This window comes from Mobula hypostoma, chromosome 7 (assembly GCF_963921235.1).
Source record: "Mobula hypostoma chromosome 7, sMobHyp1.1, whole genome shotgun sequence".
Taxonomy (NCBI): domain Eukaryota; kingdom Metazoa; phylum Chordata; class Chondrichthyes; order Myliobatiformes; family Myliobatidae; genus Mobula; species Mobula hypostoma.
In genome coordinates, this window is record NC_086103.1 from 8,809,048 (window position 1) to 8,830,844 (window position 21,797).

The 21,797-nt window shown below is 41.1% G+C and overlaps 1 protein-coding gene across 1 annotated transcript in view; it reads left to right on the forward strand.

The window, feature by feature from the left end:
- Positions 1–21,797, forward strand: part of LOC134349866 (protein diaphanous homolog 1) — a 122,414-nt gene that overhangs the window by 19,572 nt on the left and 81,045 nt on the right. Inside the window, exons 6-7 of the mRNA XM_063054830.1 lie at positions 2,423–2,552; positions 7,416–7,540. Of these exons, the coding sequence (XP_062910900.1) occupies positions 2,423–2,552; positions 7,416–7,540 (255 nt within the window). The remainder of the gene's footprint in view (positions 1–2,422; positions 2,553–7,415; positions 7,541–21,797) is intronic.

The following is a 21,797-nucleotide window of genomic DNA, read 5'->3' on the forward strand; positions in this document are numbered from 1 at the left end:
TGATGGGTAATTAATGAAACCCTTTCCATCATATTTCATGAATCATCTATAAGTCAGGGATATGAAGGCATTTACTTCATTTGCCCAAGTGAGTGCATTTCCAACACTTGGAAGAAGCTTGATACTTTTCAGGACAAAGCCACCTGCTTGAAGAGTATCCCATCTGCCACCCTAGTCATTCATTCCTTTCACCAGCAGCACTACTGCAGTGTTTACCGTCTACAAAATGTGCTGTACCTATTTGCCTTGGTTATCCTGACAGCAGTTTCCAATTCTAAGACCTCTATTGCCATGAACAACAAAGACTACAGGCACATGGAAACATCACCCCCATCTCCAGGTCTCTCACCATCTTGACTTGGAGGTACTTTGTAGTTCGTCACAGCTTAAGCGACGGCAGTGTAGCAGTCCCTTCACTAAAGGATCTTCAGTGGTCTAAGAAGGTTGTGTTGGATTCTGATGTTTTTAATCCAAGGTTCTTTCAGAAGTCAGAAAAGAGGCATAAAACTTATTGCTTCACAATTGTTCTATCAAGTGCTAATAGGACAAAGAGAATTGAAAATGGACAGTGACAGAGGTCTTCTAAGAGAAGAGGGAGAAGCAGCAACGATGGTGGGACCTCGTGATCAGCTCCTTTTATACCATAGTTAAGAAATATTCTATTCAAATTTGCAGATAACAGTCAACTAGGCAGGTAGCCCCTATTCAAATAATGCAACACCGGAAAAGCTTCCAGAACTTTCCCAAATGCCACAAAGACTGTAGCCACTGGAGTACACACTGACCAACTGCATATACATACTGTGATCACTAGGAAACATACTAAACAGTTAAGTGCATGTAAAGTAGTTGTATATAAAATACAAGCAGGCAGTTAATTATGAAGCTGCGAAGTAAATAACAATTGAACAGTATAATCCAACAGTTGGTTGTCATTGGCTTTTTCAGGGCAGTTAGAGTGTACAATATTGTGATTCGACTATAAGATACAGGAGCTGAATTAGGACATTGGACCCAACGCCTCTGCTCTGCCAATTCATCATGGCTGATCCATTTTCCCTCTTGACCCCAGTCTCCTGCCTTCTTCCTGTATGCCTTCATCCCCTGACTAGTCAGGAATCTGTCAACTTCTGCCTTCAATGTACTCAATGACTTGGCCACCACAGCTGACTGGCAAATAGTTCCACAGATTCACCATTCCCTGGCTAAAGAAATACCTTGACTGATAAATACAAGAGATTCTGCACATGCTGGAAATATTGAGTAACACATACACTGCTGGAGGAACTCAACAGGTCAGGCAGCATCTGCGGAGAGAAATGAACAGTCTGCACTTAGTTCACGACTCTTTATCAGAAATGGAAAGGCGGAGGAGAAGCAAAGCCAAAACAAGAAGTTGAGGAGAGGAGGAAAAGGACAAGCTGGCAGATGATAGGTGAAACCAGGTAAGGGGAAGGTTGGTGGGTGGGGAAGAGGAGATGAAATGAGAACCTGGAAAGGGGATAGGTTAGAAGAGGCTGAAGAAGGAGGAATCTGATAGGAGAAGACAGTGGACCGTGAAAGAAAGGGAAAAAAGAGGGCCATCAGAGGGAGGTGATGGGCAGTTCAGGAGAAAACAGGTGAGGTGGGAATCAGAATGGAAAAAGTGAGTGGGGGGAGAAATTTTAAGGTTCATATTTGATTCAGGAACAGAAAGGGAGAGCTTGGTAATGCCTAGTGCATTGGAGTGAACACACAAAGCCAGTAATGAATGCTAATGGCTTTGTAATACTTTCACTCATTATTTATTGATTAACTTGAGCTCTTCAAGCTTGGTGAAAATAACCCACTTAATTCCCTCGATTCTTTTATACACCCACACAAGTAGCCCACATAGACGGTAAGAATGCAATACTGAAATAGATGCTTTGACTTTGCCACATTTCTACAGTGCCTCAGTACATTTGAGCATGGGAGGCAGTAAAATACGACATTGCTATTTGTTTACCTCATGTCAGCACATATTGAAATTACGTGGAACATGGATTTCTTGTAGGAAAACTTTAACTCGTGTGTAAGCAGGCTGGCAGTAAATCAGCATGCATTTCAAAGCTGCCCCAGTTTTCATTTTCCCTTGACATAAGTGTAGTAAAAGTGTACAATAGAATTGTGGTTGCATAATTAGCTAATATTCTAGAAGCCTAGAAGAACTTGGTGAGAAGAAGTCGGAGCAAATTCAATTATACTGTATTGGTGTCTAGTGGTGACAACAGTTGCTATAAAACCCCATTTATTTGGTCATATCCTGTCAGAAAGGGAATTAACCATTCTTACACAATCTGATCTGCCTAACTAGAAATCTATAGAATGATGGTTGATTGGTAACTGCCTTCTGAGATGGCCTAGTAAAAGTTAATATTTTTCTCCTTTCTTTTTGCTGCAGTTGAGGGATACGAAATCAGCTGATCAGAAGATGACACTGATGCACTTTTTAGCTGAAACCTGTGAAGAACAGTACCCTGAAGTTATTCACTTCACTGAAGATCTAAACCATGTGGAAAAAGCAAGTCGAGGTAAAGAGTTTGTTAAGCTTTTAGCAGAGAATGACCTACATAATAACTGGAAAGTATTAATCTCGTTGTCCACTAATGCATCTTGTGAAGTGAGTAGCCATTGATTAGAACTGGTATGGCAGCCATCTCTGCCTCTGACCTACTTAACAATGAAAACTCTGCCTCCAGTACACGGTTTGTTTTTATTGGTATTGCACAATGCTTTTAGATTTCTCTCATATCTACTAAAATGCTGGATCATTTTAAAAGGAAACAACGGTTTGAGATTGATGCAAACCCACTGATGTCAGCAGCCTCTCCACAGATGTACATTGACAGGGATTTGTGCAAATTTAATTAGAAGTCAGAGCACTGGTTTAAAGTATACTCATTTCGCAGTAAAATTTATCATCGCTAGGGCTCACTGTGGTTCCATCAAGAGCTTTCAGTGCTGTTTTTGCCTTAACACTTTTTTGACTAAGTGGGAAAACAATTCTTGAAATATAAAATTAAATTAGGTAAATCTTAAATGTAAACAAAATTGATAGGTCTGGCTTTGATATTGTGACTAGAGATCTCACCTCCAATTCCAGAAACGGGTAAAATTACCAGACTAATCTATGAAAAATCAAAAAGGTGAATGTTCTTTTTCAAATGAAACGTTAACATTTTTCTTTTGACTTGTTTCAACAATACCTAGTAAAACATAGAAAGGTTATTTGTTGTGGGTATTATAAACCCACAGCTCATAAGTGAGTCACCTAAGAAAAACTGTGGAACAGCTGAGCAGACATGCAGTGATACAGGTATAGATAGATTTAGAGAGGTGTTTGTAGAATGGACTGCAGGCTTAGTTCCCACTTCCTAATAGGTATGAAAATTCAGTGGTTAAGGTTCTAGGCGAGCAGCCTGCATTCTTAAACGTTGATCCAGTGATACAAGGTCACTCTGTGTCAACAGGATTCAATTTCAAGTAATTAAGTAAATCCGGAATTGAACAAAAAAGGTAACTACAATAATAATCCTTCCAAACTGTTGTAAACAAAACACCCTCTTAACCAACACCCATCAAGGAAGAAAATTCAACCAATCCCCAAATATAGTTTGTCTGTGACTTCCAATGGACCAGTTGTGCTAATTAGTACATAACACCTCAATTTAGGACAAGCAGGGATGGACAGTAAATAAGATCAAAAGATACAGGAGAAAAATTAGGCCATTTGGCCCATCGAGTCTGCTCCACCATTTCATCATGGCTGATTTATTTTCCCCCTCAGCCCCAATCTCCTGCCTTCTCCCTGTATCCCTTCATCCCCTGACTAATAAAGAATCTGTCAACCTCTGCCTTAAATATACCCAATGACTTGGCTTCCACAGCTGCCTTTAGCAACAAATTCCACAGATTCACCATTCTCTGGCTAAAGAAATTCCTCCTCACCTCCATTCTAATAGGACACCCCTCTGTTCTAAGGTTTTGGCTTCTGGTCTTAGACTCCCACAGCATAGGAAACAACCTTTCCACATCCACTCTATTGAAGCGTTTTAATATTTGATAGGTTTCAATGAGGTCACCCCCATTCCTCTAAATTCCAGTCTGCAGAAGCCCAGAGCCATCAAACGCTCCTCATATGACAAGTCTTTCAATTCCAGAATCATTTTCATAAACCCTCCCCAATGTTAGCACATCCTTCCCTAGATAAGGGGCCTAAAACTGCTCACAATACTCCAAGTGAGCCCTCACCCGCACTTTATAATAAAGCCTCAACATTACAGCCTTGCTTTTATATTCTAGTCCTCTCAAAATGAATGCTAACATCACATTTGCCTTCCTCACGACTGAGTAAACCTGCAAATTAACCTTTAGGGAGTCCTGCACAAGGACCCCCAAGTCCCTTTGTACCTCAGATTTTTGAATTTTCTCTCCATTTAAAAAGTAATCTACCCTTTTATTTCTTTAAGCAAAGTGCATGACCATACTCTTTTGAGCACTGTATTCCATCTGCTACTTTGCCCATTTTCTGAATCTGTCTAAGTCTTTCTATAACCTCCCCTAGTCCTCAGAGCTACCTGCCCCTCCATCTATTTTCATATCGTCCACAAACCTGGCCAGAAATGCATCCAAATCATTGACATATAATGTAAAAAGAAGCAACCCCAACTCAGACTCCTGTGGAACACCACTAGTCACTGGCAGCTAATCAAAAAAGGCTCCCTTTATTCCGACACTTGCCTCCTGCCAATCAGCCAATGCTCTGTCCATGCTAGTATCTTTCCTATAATACCATGGGTTCTTAATTTGTTAAGCAGTCTCATGTATGGTACCTTGTCAGAGGCCTTCTGCAAATCCAATTACATAACATCCACCAATTCTTTGTCATTTTTGCAAAGAATCCAAGCAAGAATTTCCCTTGAGGAAACCGTGCTGACTGCAGCCTATTTTATCATGTGCCCCGGAACCACATCCTTAACAATTGAATCCAACATCTTCTCAACCACTGAGGTCAGGCCTATAGTTTTTCTTTCTCCTGCCTCTTTCCTTTCTTGAAGAGTGGAGTGACATTTTCAATTTTCCAGTCCTCCGGAACGATGCTAGTATCAATTGTCACAGTTATCACCACATGTCCATATCAAATATTTAAAAAATGCAAGATATTGTTGCCATTGATGCAGTAATGGAATTGCAGATGTGTAAGAGGCCAGAACTGAACTCAATGATTGAATTCAAAAGGTCATAGGAAAATATCACAGGAACAGAGAAGTGTGAGGCCATACAGTGATTTTTTTTAAAGCAGCCTGATATGTTGTTGAGATTGATACTGTACAGTATTAGGGACTTCCAGGCCAACGAGCCCACACTGCCCGATTACATCCACGTGACCAATTAACCTACTAACCTATACATCTTTGGAATATGGAAGGAAACTAGAGCACCTGGAGGAAACACACTCCTTACAGACAGTGGTGGAATTGAACCCACGTCACTGGCACAGTTGTAGCGTTACATTAACTGCTACAAAGCCGTGCCGCCCCAACGTATTCGGTAAGCAGTTGTGATAATACAGTCGATGTGCTCAGGAAGTTAGATTGGGCTAAAAATAGAATGATATAGTTCAACCAATCCATTTAAGTTAAGATTATACACAATGATTGAGGCAGTGGATAAGGGCAAGAGTTATGGCTTATCTTTTTTCTATTACTATATGTTGAATATTTTCCCCTCATTTTTCCCCTCATTGAGTTGATCAGAAATTCAGATACAGATTTATTTATCACTTGTACATTGAAGTATAGAGTAAAATGTTTTGTTTGTGTTAGCAGCAACCGGTACACTGAAGGTGCAGCCCTCAAATATCACCACACAGTCTGGTGCCAACTTAGCGTGCCCACAACGTTCCACAAAACAAGAGAAGAAGAAGCAGCAGCAACAACAACAACAAAATAAAATAAGCCAACAGCTACAAAACAACTCCCTTCCCATCCCTTCCTCTCACACAGCCAGACAGACCTCCAATCCCAGGATAGGTTGCCTGAGCCCTGACTCCTCACGCCGCTCCCAAAATCATCCCTAGGAAGAAAGAGCATTGGAAATTTAGAGGATCTGGAGGGTGACATTATCCAACGCCAGTTGTACATGTAACCATCTTGCATGTACAGCTGGTGTTAAGTAACAATATCAAGGAGTAGTTTCTTGGTAAAGAGTCAAGGCTGGATCCTGAGGAGACTCCAGAGCTAACCAAATGGGAAGAAGACTGGTTTTAATTCTTTTGCCCTGCTTCATTCACACTTTTCAATAGTGAGGAAATTGTTAAAAAACCATGTCTGTTTGCCATTCTGTGACTTCTTCCAGGCAGTAAATATATATGAAAACTGTCAAGAGTGTATTTGCTCTTGGAAATTATGTTCTTGTTGTCACAGAATTCTACTGTGTAAACAGTGCCACTGTCCTTTTCAAGTCTCACTAACTAACAGTTAGTCCGTTGTGGATTGTTTGAGAATATAGGAACAGAAGTTGGCCATTTTGCTCCTCATACGTGTTCATTGTTCAGTGAATTTGTTGCTGATCCATGACCTAACCACATGTACTTCCTCTTGTTGAACAAAAATCTATTAACCTTTGATTTAAAGTTAACAGTTGACACAGGCATGTGACATTTCATATTCATAAAGTAATACAGCACAGATACAGAGGCCCTTCAACCCAACTCGTCCAACTAGTCCCATTTGCCTATGTTTGACTGATATATCTATAACCTTTCCCTCTACGTGTACCTTCCCTACTGTTTTCTTATTGCTGCCTCAATCAACTTCCTTTGCATAGTCATGTTGTCCCTCATATCCCATTTCAATCTTTCCCCTCTCAGCTGAAACCTATACCCTGGGGGAAAAGGGACTGTGCATTTATCATATTTATGCCCCTCATGATTTTATACAGCTCTATCAGGTCTACTTTGCTTCAATGAATAAAATACCTATCCTGCCCAACCTTTCCCTATAATTCAGTCCCTTGAGTCCTGAAAACATTCTCATGAATTGACTTTGCACACCTGTGAAAGGGAGTTCCAGATTTTCAAAGCCTTCTCAATGTAGAATTCCAAAAAAAGGCAGGATTGTGTACCTCAGATCTGTATTTCCCAAGGACCAGCAATTGTTTCAGATCTGATCTGCAATATCAGATCTCTTACAAGATATACAAGCCTTTCCTCATACAACCTGTATACATAGGTTATTTCCTGTTAGAATCACTGAATGACAATTAGTAACCTTGGCTGGTTTCCTTCCTGAGGATAGTTGAAGCTCATCTATTCCTGTAATTGCACTCAATGCATACTTGAGAAGCTGTAAAATAAGTGGTTCACAGACACTCTATATCTTTCTTGTTTACAGTTTCAGCAGAAATGCTGCAGAAGAATCTGGAACAAATGGGGAAGCACATCACTAGACTGCAAAAGGACCTTGATAGTTTCCCACCATCCAACGACGAGCAAGACAAATTTGTAGAGAAAATGTCGATATCCTTTTACTTTAACAAACCAACTTAAAGCTGGTTCTCATGCTAGGCAGTACCTTACTACTGCCAGTGTTTCTTACTTTTAATCAGGAAATAGGAACACTTGTATAGCAGCTTTCGTGTTCATTTCAGGATGTCAGTAATGCTTGACAGCCAACAAGTTACATTTTGAAACAGTGTTCACTGTTATATTGTATATGACCAACAATCTTCTACAATTTTGATAATGGCTAGTTCATTTAATTTCTTTCTTGTAATGTGTATGGAGGGATAAACATTGGCCTTGTTTTTTCTGTGATCTGATGTTGCTTTGGCACATCTAAGTTAACAGATCTTTGGTCTTGCGAGTCAGCTAAAGAAACAGAGGATCCACTCGTGTAATCTTCACTCAGTATCATAATGGGGGGACAGCTTTTAATGTTCATGTCAAGAGGAAGTTAAATCTGACAGAAGGGGTAGCATCCAATAAACCAGAGTGAAAGTGTTCATGCAATTAGATGTAAAAGAATGGAATACAGAATTTGAGATGGAGCCTTGAACTTGGTTTCTTCATTCCGGTTAATTCCAACTTTATGATACTGAAAGCATTGGGTAGCAGATAAACATATATTGCTTTCATATTGCAATTTTATTAAATGATGAGTTTAACCTTTGTAAAGCAAGGTTACTTGAGAACATTCTTTGTAAAGAAATATCTTAATTAGCACACTTAAATTTGCAAGAAAAATTTTATAAACCCTTTGCAGTGACCGGATTTTCTGCATTAATTACTCATAAAATGTGGTCTGATCTTCATCTAAGTCACAATAATAACCATATAACAATTACAGCACGGAAACGGGCCATCTCAGCCCTTCTAGTCCGTGCTGAACTCTTACCCTATCTTATTCCCACCAGCCTGCACTCAGCCCATAACTCTCCATTCCTTTCCTGTCCATATATCTATCCAATTTAACTTTAGACAACAACATCGAACCTGCCTCAACCACTTCTGCTGGAAGCTCGTTCCACACAGCTACCACTCTCTGAGTAAAGGAGTTCCCTCTCATGTTACCCCTAAACTTTTGCCCTTTAACTCTCAACTCATGCCCTCTTGTTTGAATCTTCCCCACTCAATGGAAAAAGTCTAACCACGTCAACTCTATCAATCCCCCTAATAATTTTAAACACCTCTATCAAGTCTCCCCTCAACCTTCTACGTTCCAAAGAATAAAGACCTAACTTGTTCAACCTTTCTCTGTAACTTAGGAGATGAAACCCAGGCAACATTTTAGTAAACCTCCTCTGTATCCTCTCAATTTTATTGATATCCTTCCTATAATTCGGTGACCAGAACTGTACACAATACTCCAGATTTGGCCTTACCAATGCCTTATACAAATTCAACATTACATCCCAACTCCTATACTTAATGCTCTGATTAATAAAGGCCAGCAAACCAAAAGCTTTCTTCACCACCCTATCCACATGAGATTTCATCTTCAGGGAACAATGCACCATTGTTCCTAGATCCCTCTGTTCTAAAGCATTCTTTAATGCCCTACCATTTACCATGTATGTCCTATTTTGATTAGTTCTACCAAAATGTAGCACCTCACATTTTTCAGCATTAAACTCCATCTGCCATCTTTCAGCCCACTCTTCTAACTGTCCCAAATCTCTCTGCAAGTTTTGAAAACCTACCTCATCATCCACAACACCACCTATCTTAGTATCATCTGCATACTTACTAATCCAATTTACCACCCCATCATCTAGATCATTAATATATATTACAAACAACATTGGACCCAGTACAGATCCTTGAGACACACCGCTACACACCGTCCTCCAATCTGATACACAGTTACCCACCACTACTCTCTGGCATCTCCCATCTAGCCACTGCTGAATCCATTTTACTACTTCCATATTAATGCCTAACGATTGAACCTTCCTGACTAACCTTCCATGTGGAACCTTGTCAAAGGCCTTACTGAAGTCCATATAGACAAACATAATCTGCCTAAACTAATAACACACAAACAATTATGCTTCTCATGTCTTTATTGAACACATTGTTTAATCATTCACTGTCCAGGCTGGAAAAAGTATGTAAACCATTGTATTTAATAACAGGTAGAACCTCCTTTAGCAGCAATAACCTCCACCAAATATTTCAAGTAGCTGCTGATCAGACTTGCACAATGGCAAGGAGAAATTTTAGACAGTTCCTCCATTTTAATCCGTTTCAATTCTTCAATATTTCTAGGATATGACATGAACAGCTCTCTTCAGGTCATGCCGTAGCATCTCAATTGGGTTAAGGTCTTGTCTCTGACTTGGGGTTTCTAAAACACAAATTTTCTTCTTTGTAAATCATTATGCTGTTGATTTACTCTTGCTTTTCGGATCATTGTCTTGTTGCATCATCCAACTTCTATTAAGCTTCAGGTGACGGACCGCTACCCTGACATTCTTCTGTAAAATGTCTTGATACAATTTTGATTTCATTGTTCCCTCAATGATTGGAAGCTATCCAGGCCCTGAAGCAGCAGAGCAGTCCCGAACCATGGTGCTCCTTCCACCATGCTTCACTGTTGGGATGAGGTGTGCTTGTTGGTGTGCAGTGCCCCTTCCAGAGGCCCCATCAGCATTGGGAGCAGAGCACTTCGAAGAGTTTACTCTCAGGTTGACGAAGCTTATATAAAAGGAGAGCTTTGGGGGTTTTTGGACTTTCTGGAGGCCCAATCAGCAGTGGGAACAGAGCACTGCGAATTAAGTAAAATTACAGAAAGAGTAAGTGGGGTGGCCATTGTTGCGAGTAGGCCAGTGATGAGAGTAGGAGCGTCAGGCCAAACTCAAGAGGCTTCAAAGAGAAGAGGCTGAGGCCAAAGAAACAGGTTGGAAGGGTTAATTTTTCCTTTCGTTATTGCTGATTTGGCCTTGGCTGCCCATTGTACAGTGCTGGCAGGATGGCAGATATGGCAGTGGAATGCTCCCCCTGTAGGATGTGGAAATTTTTGGATCCTGATGGTCTCCCTGATGACTACATCTGCGGGAAGTGCAGCCAACTCCAGCTCATGAAAGACCACATTAAGGAGCTGGAGCTGAGTTGGGTGAATTTAGGATGATCCGAGATGCAGAGCAATTGATAGAATCAACTTTTGAGCAGGTGGTTACACCCAGAGCGCAGAGTTCGGGGAATAGATGGTTGAACACAGTGAGAGATAAAGGGAGAAAGAAGTTAGTGCAGGGTCCTCCTGTGGACATTCCCCTCAGCAACAGGAACACCCCTTTGGATACTGCTGAAGGGGAGGGGGGTTACCTTTCTGGGCAAGGCAGCAGCAGCCAGACCAATAACACTGTGTTGCACCTGAACTGGAGGGGAGCCAATATCCTTGGAGGGAGGTTTGCTAATGCTGTTGGGGAGGGTTTAAACTAGATTTGCAGGGGGTTGGGAACCGAAGTGAAGAGGCAGAGGATGGGGCAGTTGGCGCACAAGTAGAGACAGGCTGTAGGGAATTTGTGAGGAACGATAAGCAGATAATAGGGCAGAGATGCACTCAGATGATTTGAGATGTGTCTATTTTAATGCAAGGAGTATCATAAACAAGGCAGATGAACTTCGAGCGTGGATCAATATGTGGAGCTGTGATGTTGTGTCCGTTACAGAGACTTGGATATCTCGGGCAGGAATGGCTGCTGAGTGTGCCGGGCTTTAGATGTTTAAAGAAGGACAGGGAGAGAGGCAAAAGAGATGGGGGAATGGCACTGCTAATCAGGGATAGTATCACGGCTGCAGAAAAGGAGGTAGTCATGGAGGGATTATCTACTGAGTCATTGTGGGTGGAAGTCAGACACAGGAATGGGGCAATAACTCTACTGGGTGTTTTTTATAGACCCTCCAATAGTAACAGAGACATCGAGGAGCAGATAGGGAGGCAGATTCTAGTATGGTGCAAAAATAATAGGGTTGTTGTGATGGGTGATTTTAACTTTCCTAATGTTGACTGACATCTCCTTAGAGCAACCGGTTTAGATGGGGTAGAGTTTGTTAGGTGTGTTCAGGAAGGTTTCCTGATGCAATATGTAGATAAGCCAACCAGAGGAGAGGCTGTACTTGATCTGGTATTGGAAAATGCACCTGGTAAGGTGTCAGATGTCTCAGTGGGAGAGTATTTTGGAAGTAGTGATCACAATTCTATCTCCTTTACCATAGCACTGGAGAGGGATAGGAGCTGAGAATTTGGGAAAACATTTAATTGGGGCAGGGGGAAATATGATGCTATTAAGCAGGAACTTGGGAGCAGATGTTCTCAGGAAAATGCACAGCAGAAATGTGGCGTTCTGCATAGGTATGTTCCATTGAGGCAGGGAAAGGATGGTAGTGTAAAAGAACCATGGTGTACAAAGGATGTAGAAAATCTAGTTAAGAAGAAAAGAAAAGCTTATGAAAGGTTCAAGAAACTAGGTACTGTTAGAGTTCTAGAAAATTACAAGGGTGAAAGAAAGGAGCTCAAGAATGAAATTAGGAGAGCTAGAAGGGGCCATGAAAAGGCCCTGGCAAACAGGATTATACAAGGCATTCTACAAGTATGTGAAGAGCAATAGGATAAGACGTGAAGGAATAGGACCAATCAGGAGTGATAGTGGAAACATGTGCATGGAGCTGAAGGAGGTAGCAGAGGTACTTAATGAATACTTTGCTTCAGTACTCACCAGTGAAAAGGACCTTAGCAATGTGGGGGTGACTTACAGTGGACTGAAACATTTGAGTGCATACACATTAAGAAAGAGGATATGCTGGAGCTTTTGAAAGGTATTAAGTTAGATAAGTCGCCGGGACTGGATGAGATATACCCCAGGCTACTGTGGGAAGTGAGGGAGAAGATTGCTGAGCCTCTGGTGATGATCTTTGCATCATCAATAGGCATGGGAGAAGTACCAGTGGATTGAAAGGTTGCAAACATTGTTCTCTTGTTCAAGAAAGGGAGTAGAGATAACCCAGGAAATTATGGACTAGTGCATCTTACTTCAGTGGTGGGTAAGATGTTGGAGAAAATCCTGAGAGGCAGGATTTATGAGCATTTGGGGAGGCATAATCTGTTTAGGGATAGTCAGCATGAGGAAGTAGAAAGGGGGGTTAGTAAATTTGCTGATGACACAAAAATTGGGGGTGTTGTGGATAGTCTGGAGGGTTGTTAGAAGTTACAACACAACATCGATAGCAGAACTGAACTGAGAAATTGCAGATGGAGTTCAACCCAGAAAAGTGTGAAGTGGTTCATTTCAGTAGGTCAAATTTGAAGACAGTATATAATATTAATGGTAAGACTCTTGGCAGTGTGGGGAATCAGTGAGATCTTGGGGTCCATGTCCATAGGACACTCAAAGCTGCTGCGCAGGTTGAAAGTGTTGTTAAGAAGGCATATAGTGTGTTGGCCTTCAGTAACCATGGGATTGAGTTCAAGAGTCTTGAGGTAATGTTACAGCTATATCAGACCTTATTTAGACCCCACTTGGATTATTGTGCTCAGTTCTGATCACCTCATTACAGAAAGGATCTGGATACCATAGAGAGAGTGCAAAGGTGATTTACAAGGATGTTGCCTGGATTGGAGAGCATACCTTATGGGAATAGGTTGAGTGAACTTGGCCTTCTCTTCATGGAGTGATGGAGGATGAGAGGTGACCTGATAGAAGTGTGTAAGGTGATGAGAGGCATTGATTGTGTGGATAGCCGAAGGCTTTTCCCCGGGGCTGAAATGGCTAACATATAGGGGCATAATTTTAAGTTGATTGAAAGTAGATTCAAAGGGATGTCAAAAGTAAGCTTTTCACACAGAGAGTGGTGGATGCATGGAATGCGCTGCCAGCGATGGTAGAGACGGATACAATAGGGTCTTTTAAGAGACCTAGGTACATGGAGCTTAGAAAACTAGAAGGCTGTGCGGTAGGGAAACTCTAGGCAGTTTCTAGAGTAGGTTACATGGTTGCACAACATTGTGGGCCAAAAAGCCTGTGAAGTGCTGTAGATTGCTATGCTTCCCGTAAACATAGCATTGTGCATTTCTGCCAGAAAGTTCAACTTTTATCTCACCTATCTTTTTTGGAGAGCAGTGTTTCCTACGTGGCGTCCTTCCATGAACACTATTGTAATTCAGTGTTGTTCATGAGCAGAGACTTCAGCAAGTTCTAGAAATTTTTGCGGGTCTTTTGCTGTTACCCTTGGGTTCTTTTTCACCTCCTTCAGCATTACACATTGTGCTCTTAGTGTGATCTTTGCAAGAAGCCCACTCCAAGGGAAAGTAGCAACAGTACTGAATTTCCTCCATTTGTAGACTATTCCTCTTACTGTGGACTGATGAACACTCAGGTCTTTAAAAATGCTTTTGTAACTTTTTCCAGTTTCATACATCTCTATAATTCTTCCGCTAAGGTCCTCTGAAAGTTGTTTTGATCGATGCATGGTACACATAAACAGATTATTCTTGAGAAGAGCAGGCTCTGTCAGTAACCTGACTTTGTGTGTCTTTTTTATAGGGCAGGGCCTCTCTAGAACCCACGCCTCTAATCTGATCTCATTCATTGGAACACCAGACTCCAAGTAGCCTTTGTAGAAGGCATTACCCCAGAGGTTCACATACTTTTCTGACCGTAGACTGTGATTGTTTAAATGGTGTGCTCAGATTGAGAAGAAGTACAATTGTTTGTGTTATTAGTTTAGGCAGATTAAGTTTGTTGATTCTTGTGACGAAGATGAAGATCAGACCACATTTTGTGTGTAATTAATGCAGAAAACCTGGTCATTGCAAAAGGTTCACAAATTTTTCTTACACCTTGAACAGTACAGCAGAGGAACAAGCCCAAGGTGTTATGATGCACTAAATAAATTAGGTAATATTTTGTTATATCTATAAAGACATAAAATATTTATTGTCTTTATAAGGCAGACTTGGCATTTACTGGATATACAGGGATTTCGTAGTAAAAGTTAGAGTTTCTTATCTAGTAGGATAGAATTGTGGACAAAGAAATAATAATGGAACAGGCCGATTATCCTTGATCAAAACTGGAAAAGTTAGAGGTGTTTAGTCTTCAAGGAAGCATAAAATGGGAAATTCAGTTAGATCATAATGCTGAGGAGTATAATTAGGCCATTCGGCCCATCGAGTCTGCTCCGTATTGAGTTCAGAAGGAAAGTTCAGCAATGTGACAGGATTTATCTGACAGATTACGTTTTGGGAACTGTTTTCTTTGGTTAAATTAACTTGTAAATTAGAGATAAAACATGTGGGAATGAAACCAGGAAGTAATTTTTTACAGTCTTGAAAGATCTTAGCCAATCACCCACCATTGCACTGTCAAAATTGTTACAGTTTTGCTGATTCGAGTGTGATGAGTATATAATAAGTAGAATCAGTGGTATATAAATCAATTGGAACTAATTGAAATGCAGATAGGCTTGGGAAAGTGAGTAAAAAAAATTGCTGGAAACACACAGCAGGTCAGACAGCATCTGTGGGACGAGAGAGATAATGTTTCTGGTTAAAGATCTTTCATCTCACTGAGAAGGAGAAAACCAAGTGGTTTTAATCTCCAAAAGGGTGGGTAAGTGTTGGACAGGATTAAGGGAGGCCAGGGTTGCCATGGGGATAAGCTGTTAATGAAATCATTAATGGAACAGGCCGACAAAATAGAGAGTCAACAAAATAGAGAGAGTACAGAGGAGATTTACTAGAATGTTACCTGGGTTCCAGCACCCAAGTTACAGAGAAAGGTTGAACAAGTTAGGTCTTTATTCTTTGGAGCGTAGAAGGTCGAGGGGGGTCTTGATAGAGGTATTTAAAATTATGAGGGAGATAGGTAGAGTTGACGTGGATAGGCTTTTTCCGTTGAGAGTAGGGAAGATTCAAACAAGAGGACATGAGTTGAGAGTTAAGGGGCAAAAGTTTAGGGGTAACACAAGGGGGAACTTCTTTACTCAGAGAGTGGTAGCTGTGTGGAACGAGCTTCCAGTAGAAGTCGTAGGGGCAGGTTCGATTTTTTCATTAAAAAAAAATTGGATGGGTATATGGACAGTAAAGGAATGGAGGGTTATGGGCTGAGTGCAGGTAGATGGGACTAGGTGAGAGTAAGCGTTCGGCACGGACTAGAAGGGCCAAGATGGCCTGTTGCCATGCTGCAATTGTTATATGGTTAAATCATCCAATTGATAGGACATTAAGTGCAAATACAGAGAAGGAACACAAAGGAATGTAAGAGCTGCAACACAGGGTCGGGGGAAGCACTTCACAGGTAATAATGGAGACAGGAAAAACTGAGTCAATGGTACGAATGAATGATCTGAACTTAGTGGCCACTGTACATTTTGTTAATGCTGATTAGCCAATCATGTGGCAGCAACTTAACATCGAAACATAGAAAATAGGTGCAGGAGTAGGCCATTCAGCCCTTTGAGCCTGCACCGCCAATCAGTTTGATCATGGCTGATCATCCAACTCAGAACCCTGTACCTGCCTTCTCTCCATACCCCCTGGTCCCTTTAGCCACAAGGGCCATATCTAACTCCCTCTTAAATATAGCCAATGAACTGGCCTCAACTGTTTCCTGTGGCAGAGAATTCCACAGATTCACCACTCTCTGTGTGAAGAAGTTTTTCCTCATCTCGGTCCTAAAAGGCTTCCCCTTTATCCTTAAACTGTGACCCCTCGTTCTGGACTTCCCCAACATCAGGAACAGTCTTCCTGCATCTAGCCTGGCCAATCCCTTTAGGATTTTATACGCTTCAATAAGATCCCCCCTCAATCTTCTAAATTCCAGAGAGTATAAGCCTAGTCGATCCAGTCTTTCATCATATGAAAGTCTTGCCATCCCAGGAATTAATCTGGTGAACCTTCTTTGTACTCCCTCTATGGCAAGAATGTCTTTCCTCAGATTAGGGGACCAAAATTGCACACAATACTCCAGGTGTGGTCTCACCAAGGCCCTGTACAACTGCCGTAGTACCTCCCTGCTCCTGTACTCGAATCCTCTTGCTATGAATGCCAGCATAGCATTCGCCTTTTTCACCGCCTGTTGTACCTGCATGCCCACTTTCAATGACTGGTGTACAATGACACCCAGGTCTCGTTGCACCACCCCTTTTCCTAATTGGCCACCATTCAGATAATAATCTGCTTTCCTGTTTTGCCACCAAAGTGGATAACCTCACATTTATCCACATTAAATTGCATCTGCCATGAATTAGCCCACTCACCTAACCTATCCAAGTCACCCTGCATCCCCTTAGCATCCTCCTCACAGCTAACACTGCCACCCAGCTTCGTGTCATCCGCACACTTGGAGATGCTGCATTCAATTCCTAGTTCCTGAGGATTGGAGGGTGGCTAATGTAACCCCGCTTTTTAAAGAAGGAGGGAGAGAGAAACTGGGGAATTATAGACAGTTTAGCCTAACATCGGTGGTGGGGAAAATGCTAGAGTTCGTTATCAAAGATGTGATAACAGCATATTTGGAAAGCGGTGAAATCATCAGACAAAGTCAGCATGGATTTGTGAAAGGAAAATCATGTCTGACGAATCTCATAGAATTTTTTGAGGATGTAACTAGTAGAGTGGATAGGGGAGAACCAGTGGATGTGGTATATTTGGATTTTTAAAAGGCTTTTAACAAGGTCTCACACAGGAGATTAGTGTGCAAACTTAAAGCATATGGTATTGGGGGTATGGTATTGATGTGGGTAGAGAATTGGTTGGCAGAAAGGAAGCAAAGAGTGGATAAAAGGTATAAAAGTATGCAGATGTGGTCAAGGGGTTTAGTTGTTGTTCAGATCAAACATTAGAATGGGGACGAAATATGATCTTAGTGACTTTGACCATGGAATGAATGTTGGTGCAAGAGGAGGTGGTTTGACTGCCTCAGAATCTGTGGATCTCCTGGATCTCCATGCATAACAGTCTCTAGAGCAGGGGTTTCTAATCTGTGGTCCATGAATCCCTCAGTTAATAGTAGGAGTCCATGGCGTAAAAAAGGATGGGAACCCCTGCTGCAGAGTTTACAGAGAATATTGTGAAAAGAGGAAAAAAACATCCAGTAAGTGGCATTTCTGTGGGTGAAATCACCTCGTTAATGAGAAAGGTCAGGAAAATGGCGAGACTGGTTCAAGCTGACAGGAAGGCACAGTAACTCAGATAACCACACATTACAACAGTAGTGTGCAGAAGAGCATCTCTGAACGTGCAGCCTGGTGAACCTTGAAGTGGATGGGCTATAGCAGCAGAAGACCATGAGCATACACTCAGTAGTCACTGTATTAGGTACAGGAGATGCCTAATAAAGTGGCCACTGAGTGTACAACAAATTAGGTCAGCTTTGATTCAAACACCTGAAGTTGTAGGATTTAAGTTAGTGCCCAGTAGGTTGCTATATAACAAATAGAAGATACGGGCTTCATTACAACAGTGCAGAAGGTCACTCAAATACATGTCAAACTGGTAATAGATGGAAAATCAAAGTGGCATCCAATAGGAAGTTCAAGGTCACTACTGCAGCCAGTACTTACAGTTATAAAGATGAGTGTCTGCTTTTAATTGCAGTATTCTATTCATAGATGTTGATGAATAGTACAGTCAGAAAAATAGCTTTCTCCAGAGTATTTCTTTTCATGTTATCAAAGGACACTTTAATTCTTCTCTCTCTAATCATTGAATGCTTTATTGGTCTAGGCTCATCGTGCCATGAATAGCACACTTCTGACAGAGACTGAACTGATATATCTTTTAAGGCAAAGTCTACAATTACAGAAAATATCAAAAAGAAATGGCATACGTTCCAATTATTCGATAAGAGAAAAGCCCAACAGCAATATAAGTGCAAAGTCACAAGAGGAAATAACATACAGAGTAAGAAACTCTCAGAAAAGAGAAAGAAGGAAAGTTGGATGTGTACTCATGAATGAGATTTGTTAGCTCAAAGACTTTTGAATTCTGCGCAGTGTGGAAAAGACAAGTGTGAATATATCTTTATGCACTTATCCCTGACTGAAAATGGAGAGGCCAAGAATAGAGCCATTGAGTGTTGCACTGACAATTAATGAAAAGTACATTGGGAGACCAGCGAGTGTTTGTCTTTTCCAAGAAATAAATAATGCAAAATATTCATGTCTATGAAAAGTACTGAGTGCTTTATTAATATTGTACTTAAGTTTCTCTAGAAGTGAGCCTCGTTCCACACCTGCATATCAGACCTTGGACTTCTTTGACTGTGCATTCCATACAAGACTTATTTGGCATATATCTTTGTAATTTCTTTTATCCATGCAGATAATATTTCAATTTGATGTTAATGTTATCAATGGTTGTACAGTGTCCCTTTTTTTTTCTTTCTCTTCCATGTAAGATTTTACACTGCTTGTGCCCAAAGTGAAACTGGTGGAGTCACTTTGTGTGATAGTGTAAGACACACAAAGTGCAGGAGGAAATAAGGTCAGGCAGCCATAAATGCTGGGTGTGTTAATCTGGATTTCCAGCTTCTGCAGAATCTCTTGTGTTGCAATAGTGTAAGTATGTGGTGTTCTATTGGGGGGGGGGGGGGAGGATTCCATCAAGTTTCCAGTCACTAAAAGTAATTTTGAATGCTTGTATAGGGTTTTGTGGTATTTCTCCCAGAAAGTGTGTAAAATTGCAAATTTTGTTAAATGCGAATTTTGAAATCATATATTCAGAAATAGATTTAATTTCTCCTTTTTTTCTTATGCAGTTAAAGCATTTTAGAAATCTGCTTTATCGTGTAAAGCATTGTGGCATAGAGTATATTGTGGATGAAATCTGTCCATTTTACTAATCTTAGCAATAGTGTTTTTGATAGAGGCATAAAAAACATTGTGGTCTTCTAACCAGACGGATCTATGAAGAGAGAAATGACGCAATCTGCTTACATCTGAGGCAAGATTTTTGGGGTCACAAATAAATTGAATAGAGTATTCAGAAGTGTTGTGTTTGCTCGCCTTTAACTACTGATGAGACTTGGAGGCAGGAGATTGAACAAAGCCAGAACACGAAATAAACCTTTATTCAGTAAAACCACACAGCTACAAAAGCTTCAACAGTGCGTCCATAATGCACAACATTTTAAATGGTTTACCCAAGAACATTCTAGACATTGTTAGGAACAGCGATCGATCAGTGAAAGTCGGCCTGGGATTGGTTGTCAACCGACTAATAAGGGTTGGTTGTTTTGGCTTGCTGTAACACATCCCTCTTGAAGATGGTTACCTATAGGGTTAATTTGGATGGGAAGAACAGGCTTGAACAGACGATCAGTCCTTCTTCATGGTCGCATGCTGTCACTATCTTATCATGATGGTGTTTTGCAGTTGTGCTGGTCTTGATGTTTGGTTCATTCGGGATAAATTGAACCCTTCCAGGAGAAGATGTAAGCTTAGGTCTGTGTTTAATGATTTGTTCAACGAACCTGCTATACCTTTGGGAGCACATGGCAGCAACAGGTTGATGTGGCAATGCCAGGATTGTCTGTATATAATAACTTCATAGAGCACATTGCCCATTCTTTTGATAATCTGACCTGGTGCCCAAGGGTCTTGCCCATACTGCAGCTACAGGCTTGAATAACTTCACCCATCAACAAAGTTCTGTGTGGCTGCCTTTGTACACCTGGCCATCTGGTGTCCCGGATGTTGGACAGTATAGAGCACTGGATCCAACACAGCCAAGTTTTCTTCCCGGAAGCATCCAGCTGGAGATTTCCCCTTAGGCTTAGATGCAATGTAATTCATATGTCAGGAGAAATGTCTTGGGAGCCACTATAAGTCCACATCAGCTTCAGTTTTGGGTCCCATTCATAGAAACCATCCATTTCCCCCCTCTACACTCGATTCAGTTTTTAGACAATGGGGCTTGAACGGTCTTATGGGCATTAAGGATTTGTACACCGATAATCTATTTGATAGTTTTGATGACCTGTGCAGTAAATATGGACTTCCACATAATCATTTTTTTAAATACCCGCAGACTCGCCACTTTGTCAAGGAAAAATTTCCCTCTTTTCCTGATCTACCACCTGCTATGGTATGGGGAAAAACTCACTCTTAGCTTTAATGATAAAGGGCTGATCTCTGTATTATACTCTCAGCTGATGTCTTTGGGAGTTCAAGATCGAAACAAAACTAAGACTAGGTGGGAGGATGACCTTGGTATGGATCTGGCTGAGGAATATTCGGCAAAACCATTGAATAGGGTTCATTGCTCGTCATCATGTGCTAGACTGGGGCTCATACAATTTAAAGTTTTACACAAGGTACATTTAAGTAAAGCCAGGCTTGCTGACATATACCCTGGGACAGACGCTGGCTGTGACAGGTGTTCCTTCTCTCCGGCTGGCTTAGTGCATACATTTGGGTCTTGCCCTCGGCTTGATGGCTTATTGGGCATTGGTTTTTAAAATTATCAGTGAGGTTTTGGGGGTGATACTGAGACCTTGCCCGCTTATAGCAGTATTTGGTGTGGCAGATGATGATTTGGGTTTAAATGCAAACCAGTCGGATATCATTGCATTTACTTCACTATTAGCCCGTAGGAGAATCTTGCTGCTCTGGAAATCTGCCATTCCCCCATCTGCTGCTGCTTGGTTAGAGGACGTAATGTTTTTTCTGAAACTAGAAAAGATTAAATTTACTCTGAGGGGGTCTGTGAAAAAGTTCTATTTGAAATGGGGACCTTTCTTGTCATATTTTGGGAGTCTTAAGGAATTACCTACCAGTTGAGGGCATTTGATTGTATTTGGGGATTTGCCCCCTTTTAACGCGCATATGGTTTACCTCGTAGGGTGGTTGATGCATTGTAATATGAGTGTATTCTGGATCATCTGATGTGTTGTGGATGTGTGTGGGCCTTCATCTTGAAGGAATGTGGGGGTATAGCTGTGAAATATCCATACTTGTATTTGTGAAGTGTTTTATTGTAAATATATCAGCTGCCATGATATGTTGGGGAGGGCAGGTGAGGGGAATTTTGTTTTAAGGGTAAGATATAAAAGTAAAATGGAGGAAAATGTAATGCATTACGTATTCTGTATTGTGTCATTCCTTCAATAAAAGTAAAAAATTTTTAAAAATGAAATGTCTTGGGAGCCTTGGCCAATGCTCCTTCCCCTCTTGATTTCAGAAGCTACTGTTTGAAAGGATCCACATACCTCTCTGCTTGGCTGTTGGATTGTGGATGATATGGGGTGAATGGAAGTGGATAATTCTGGTGTTC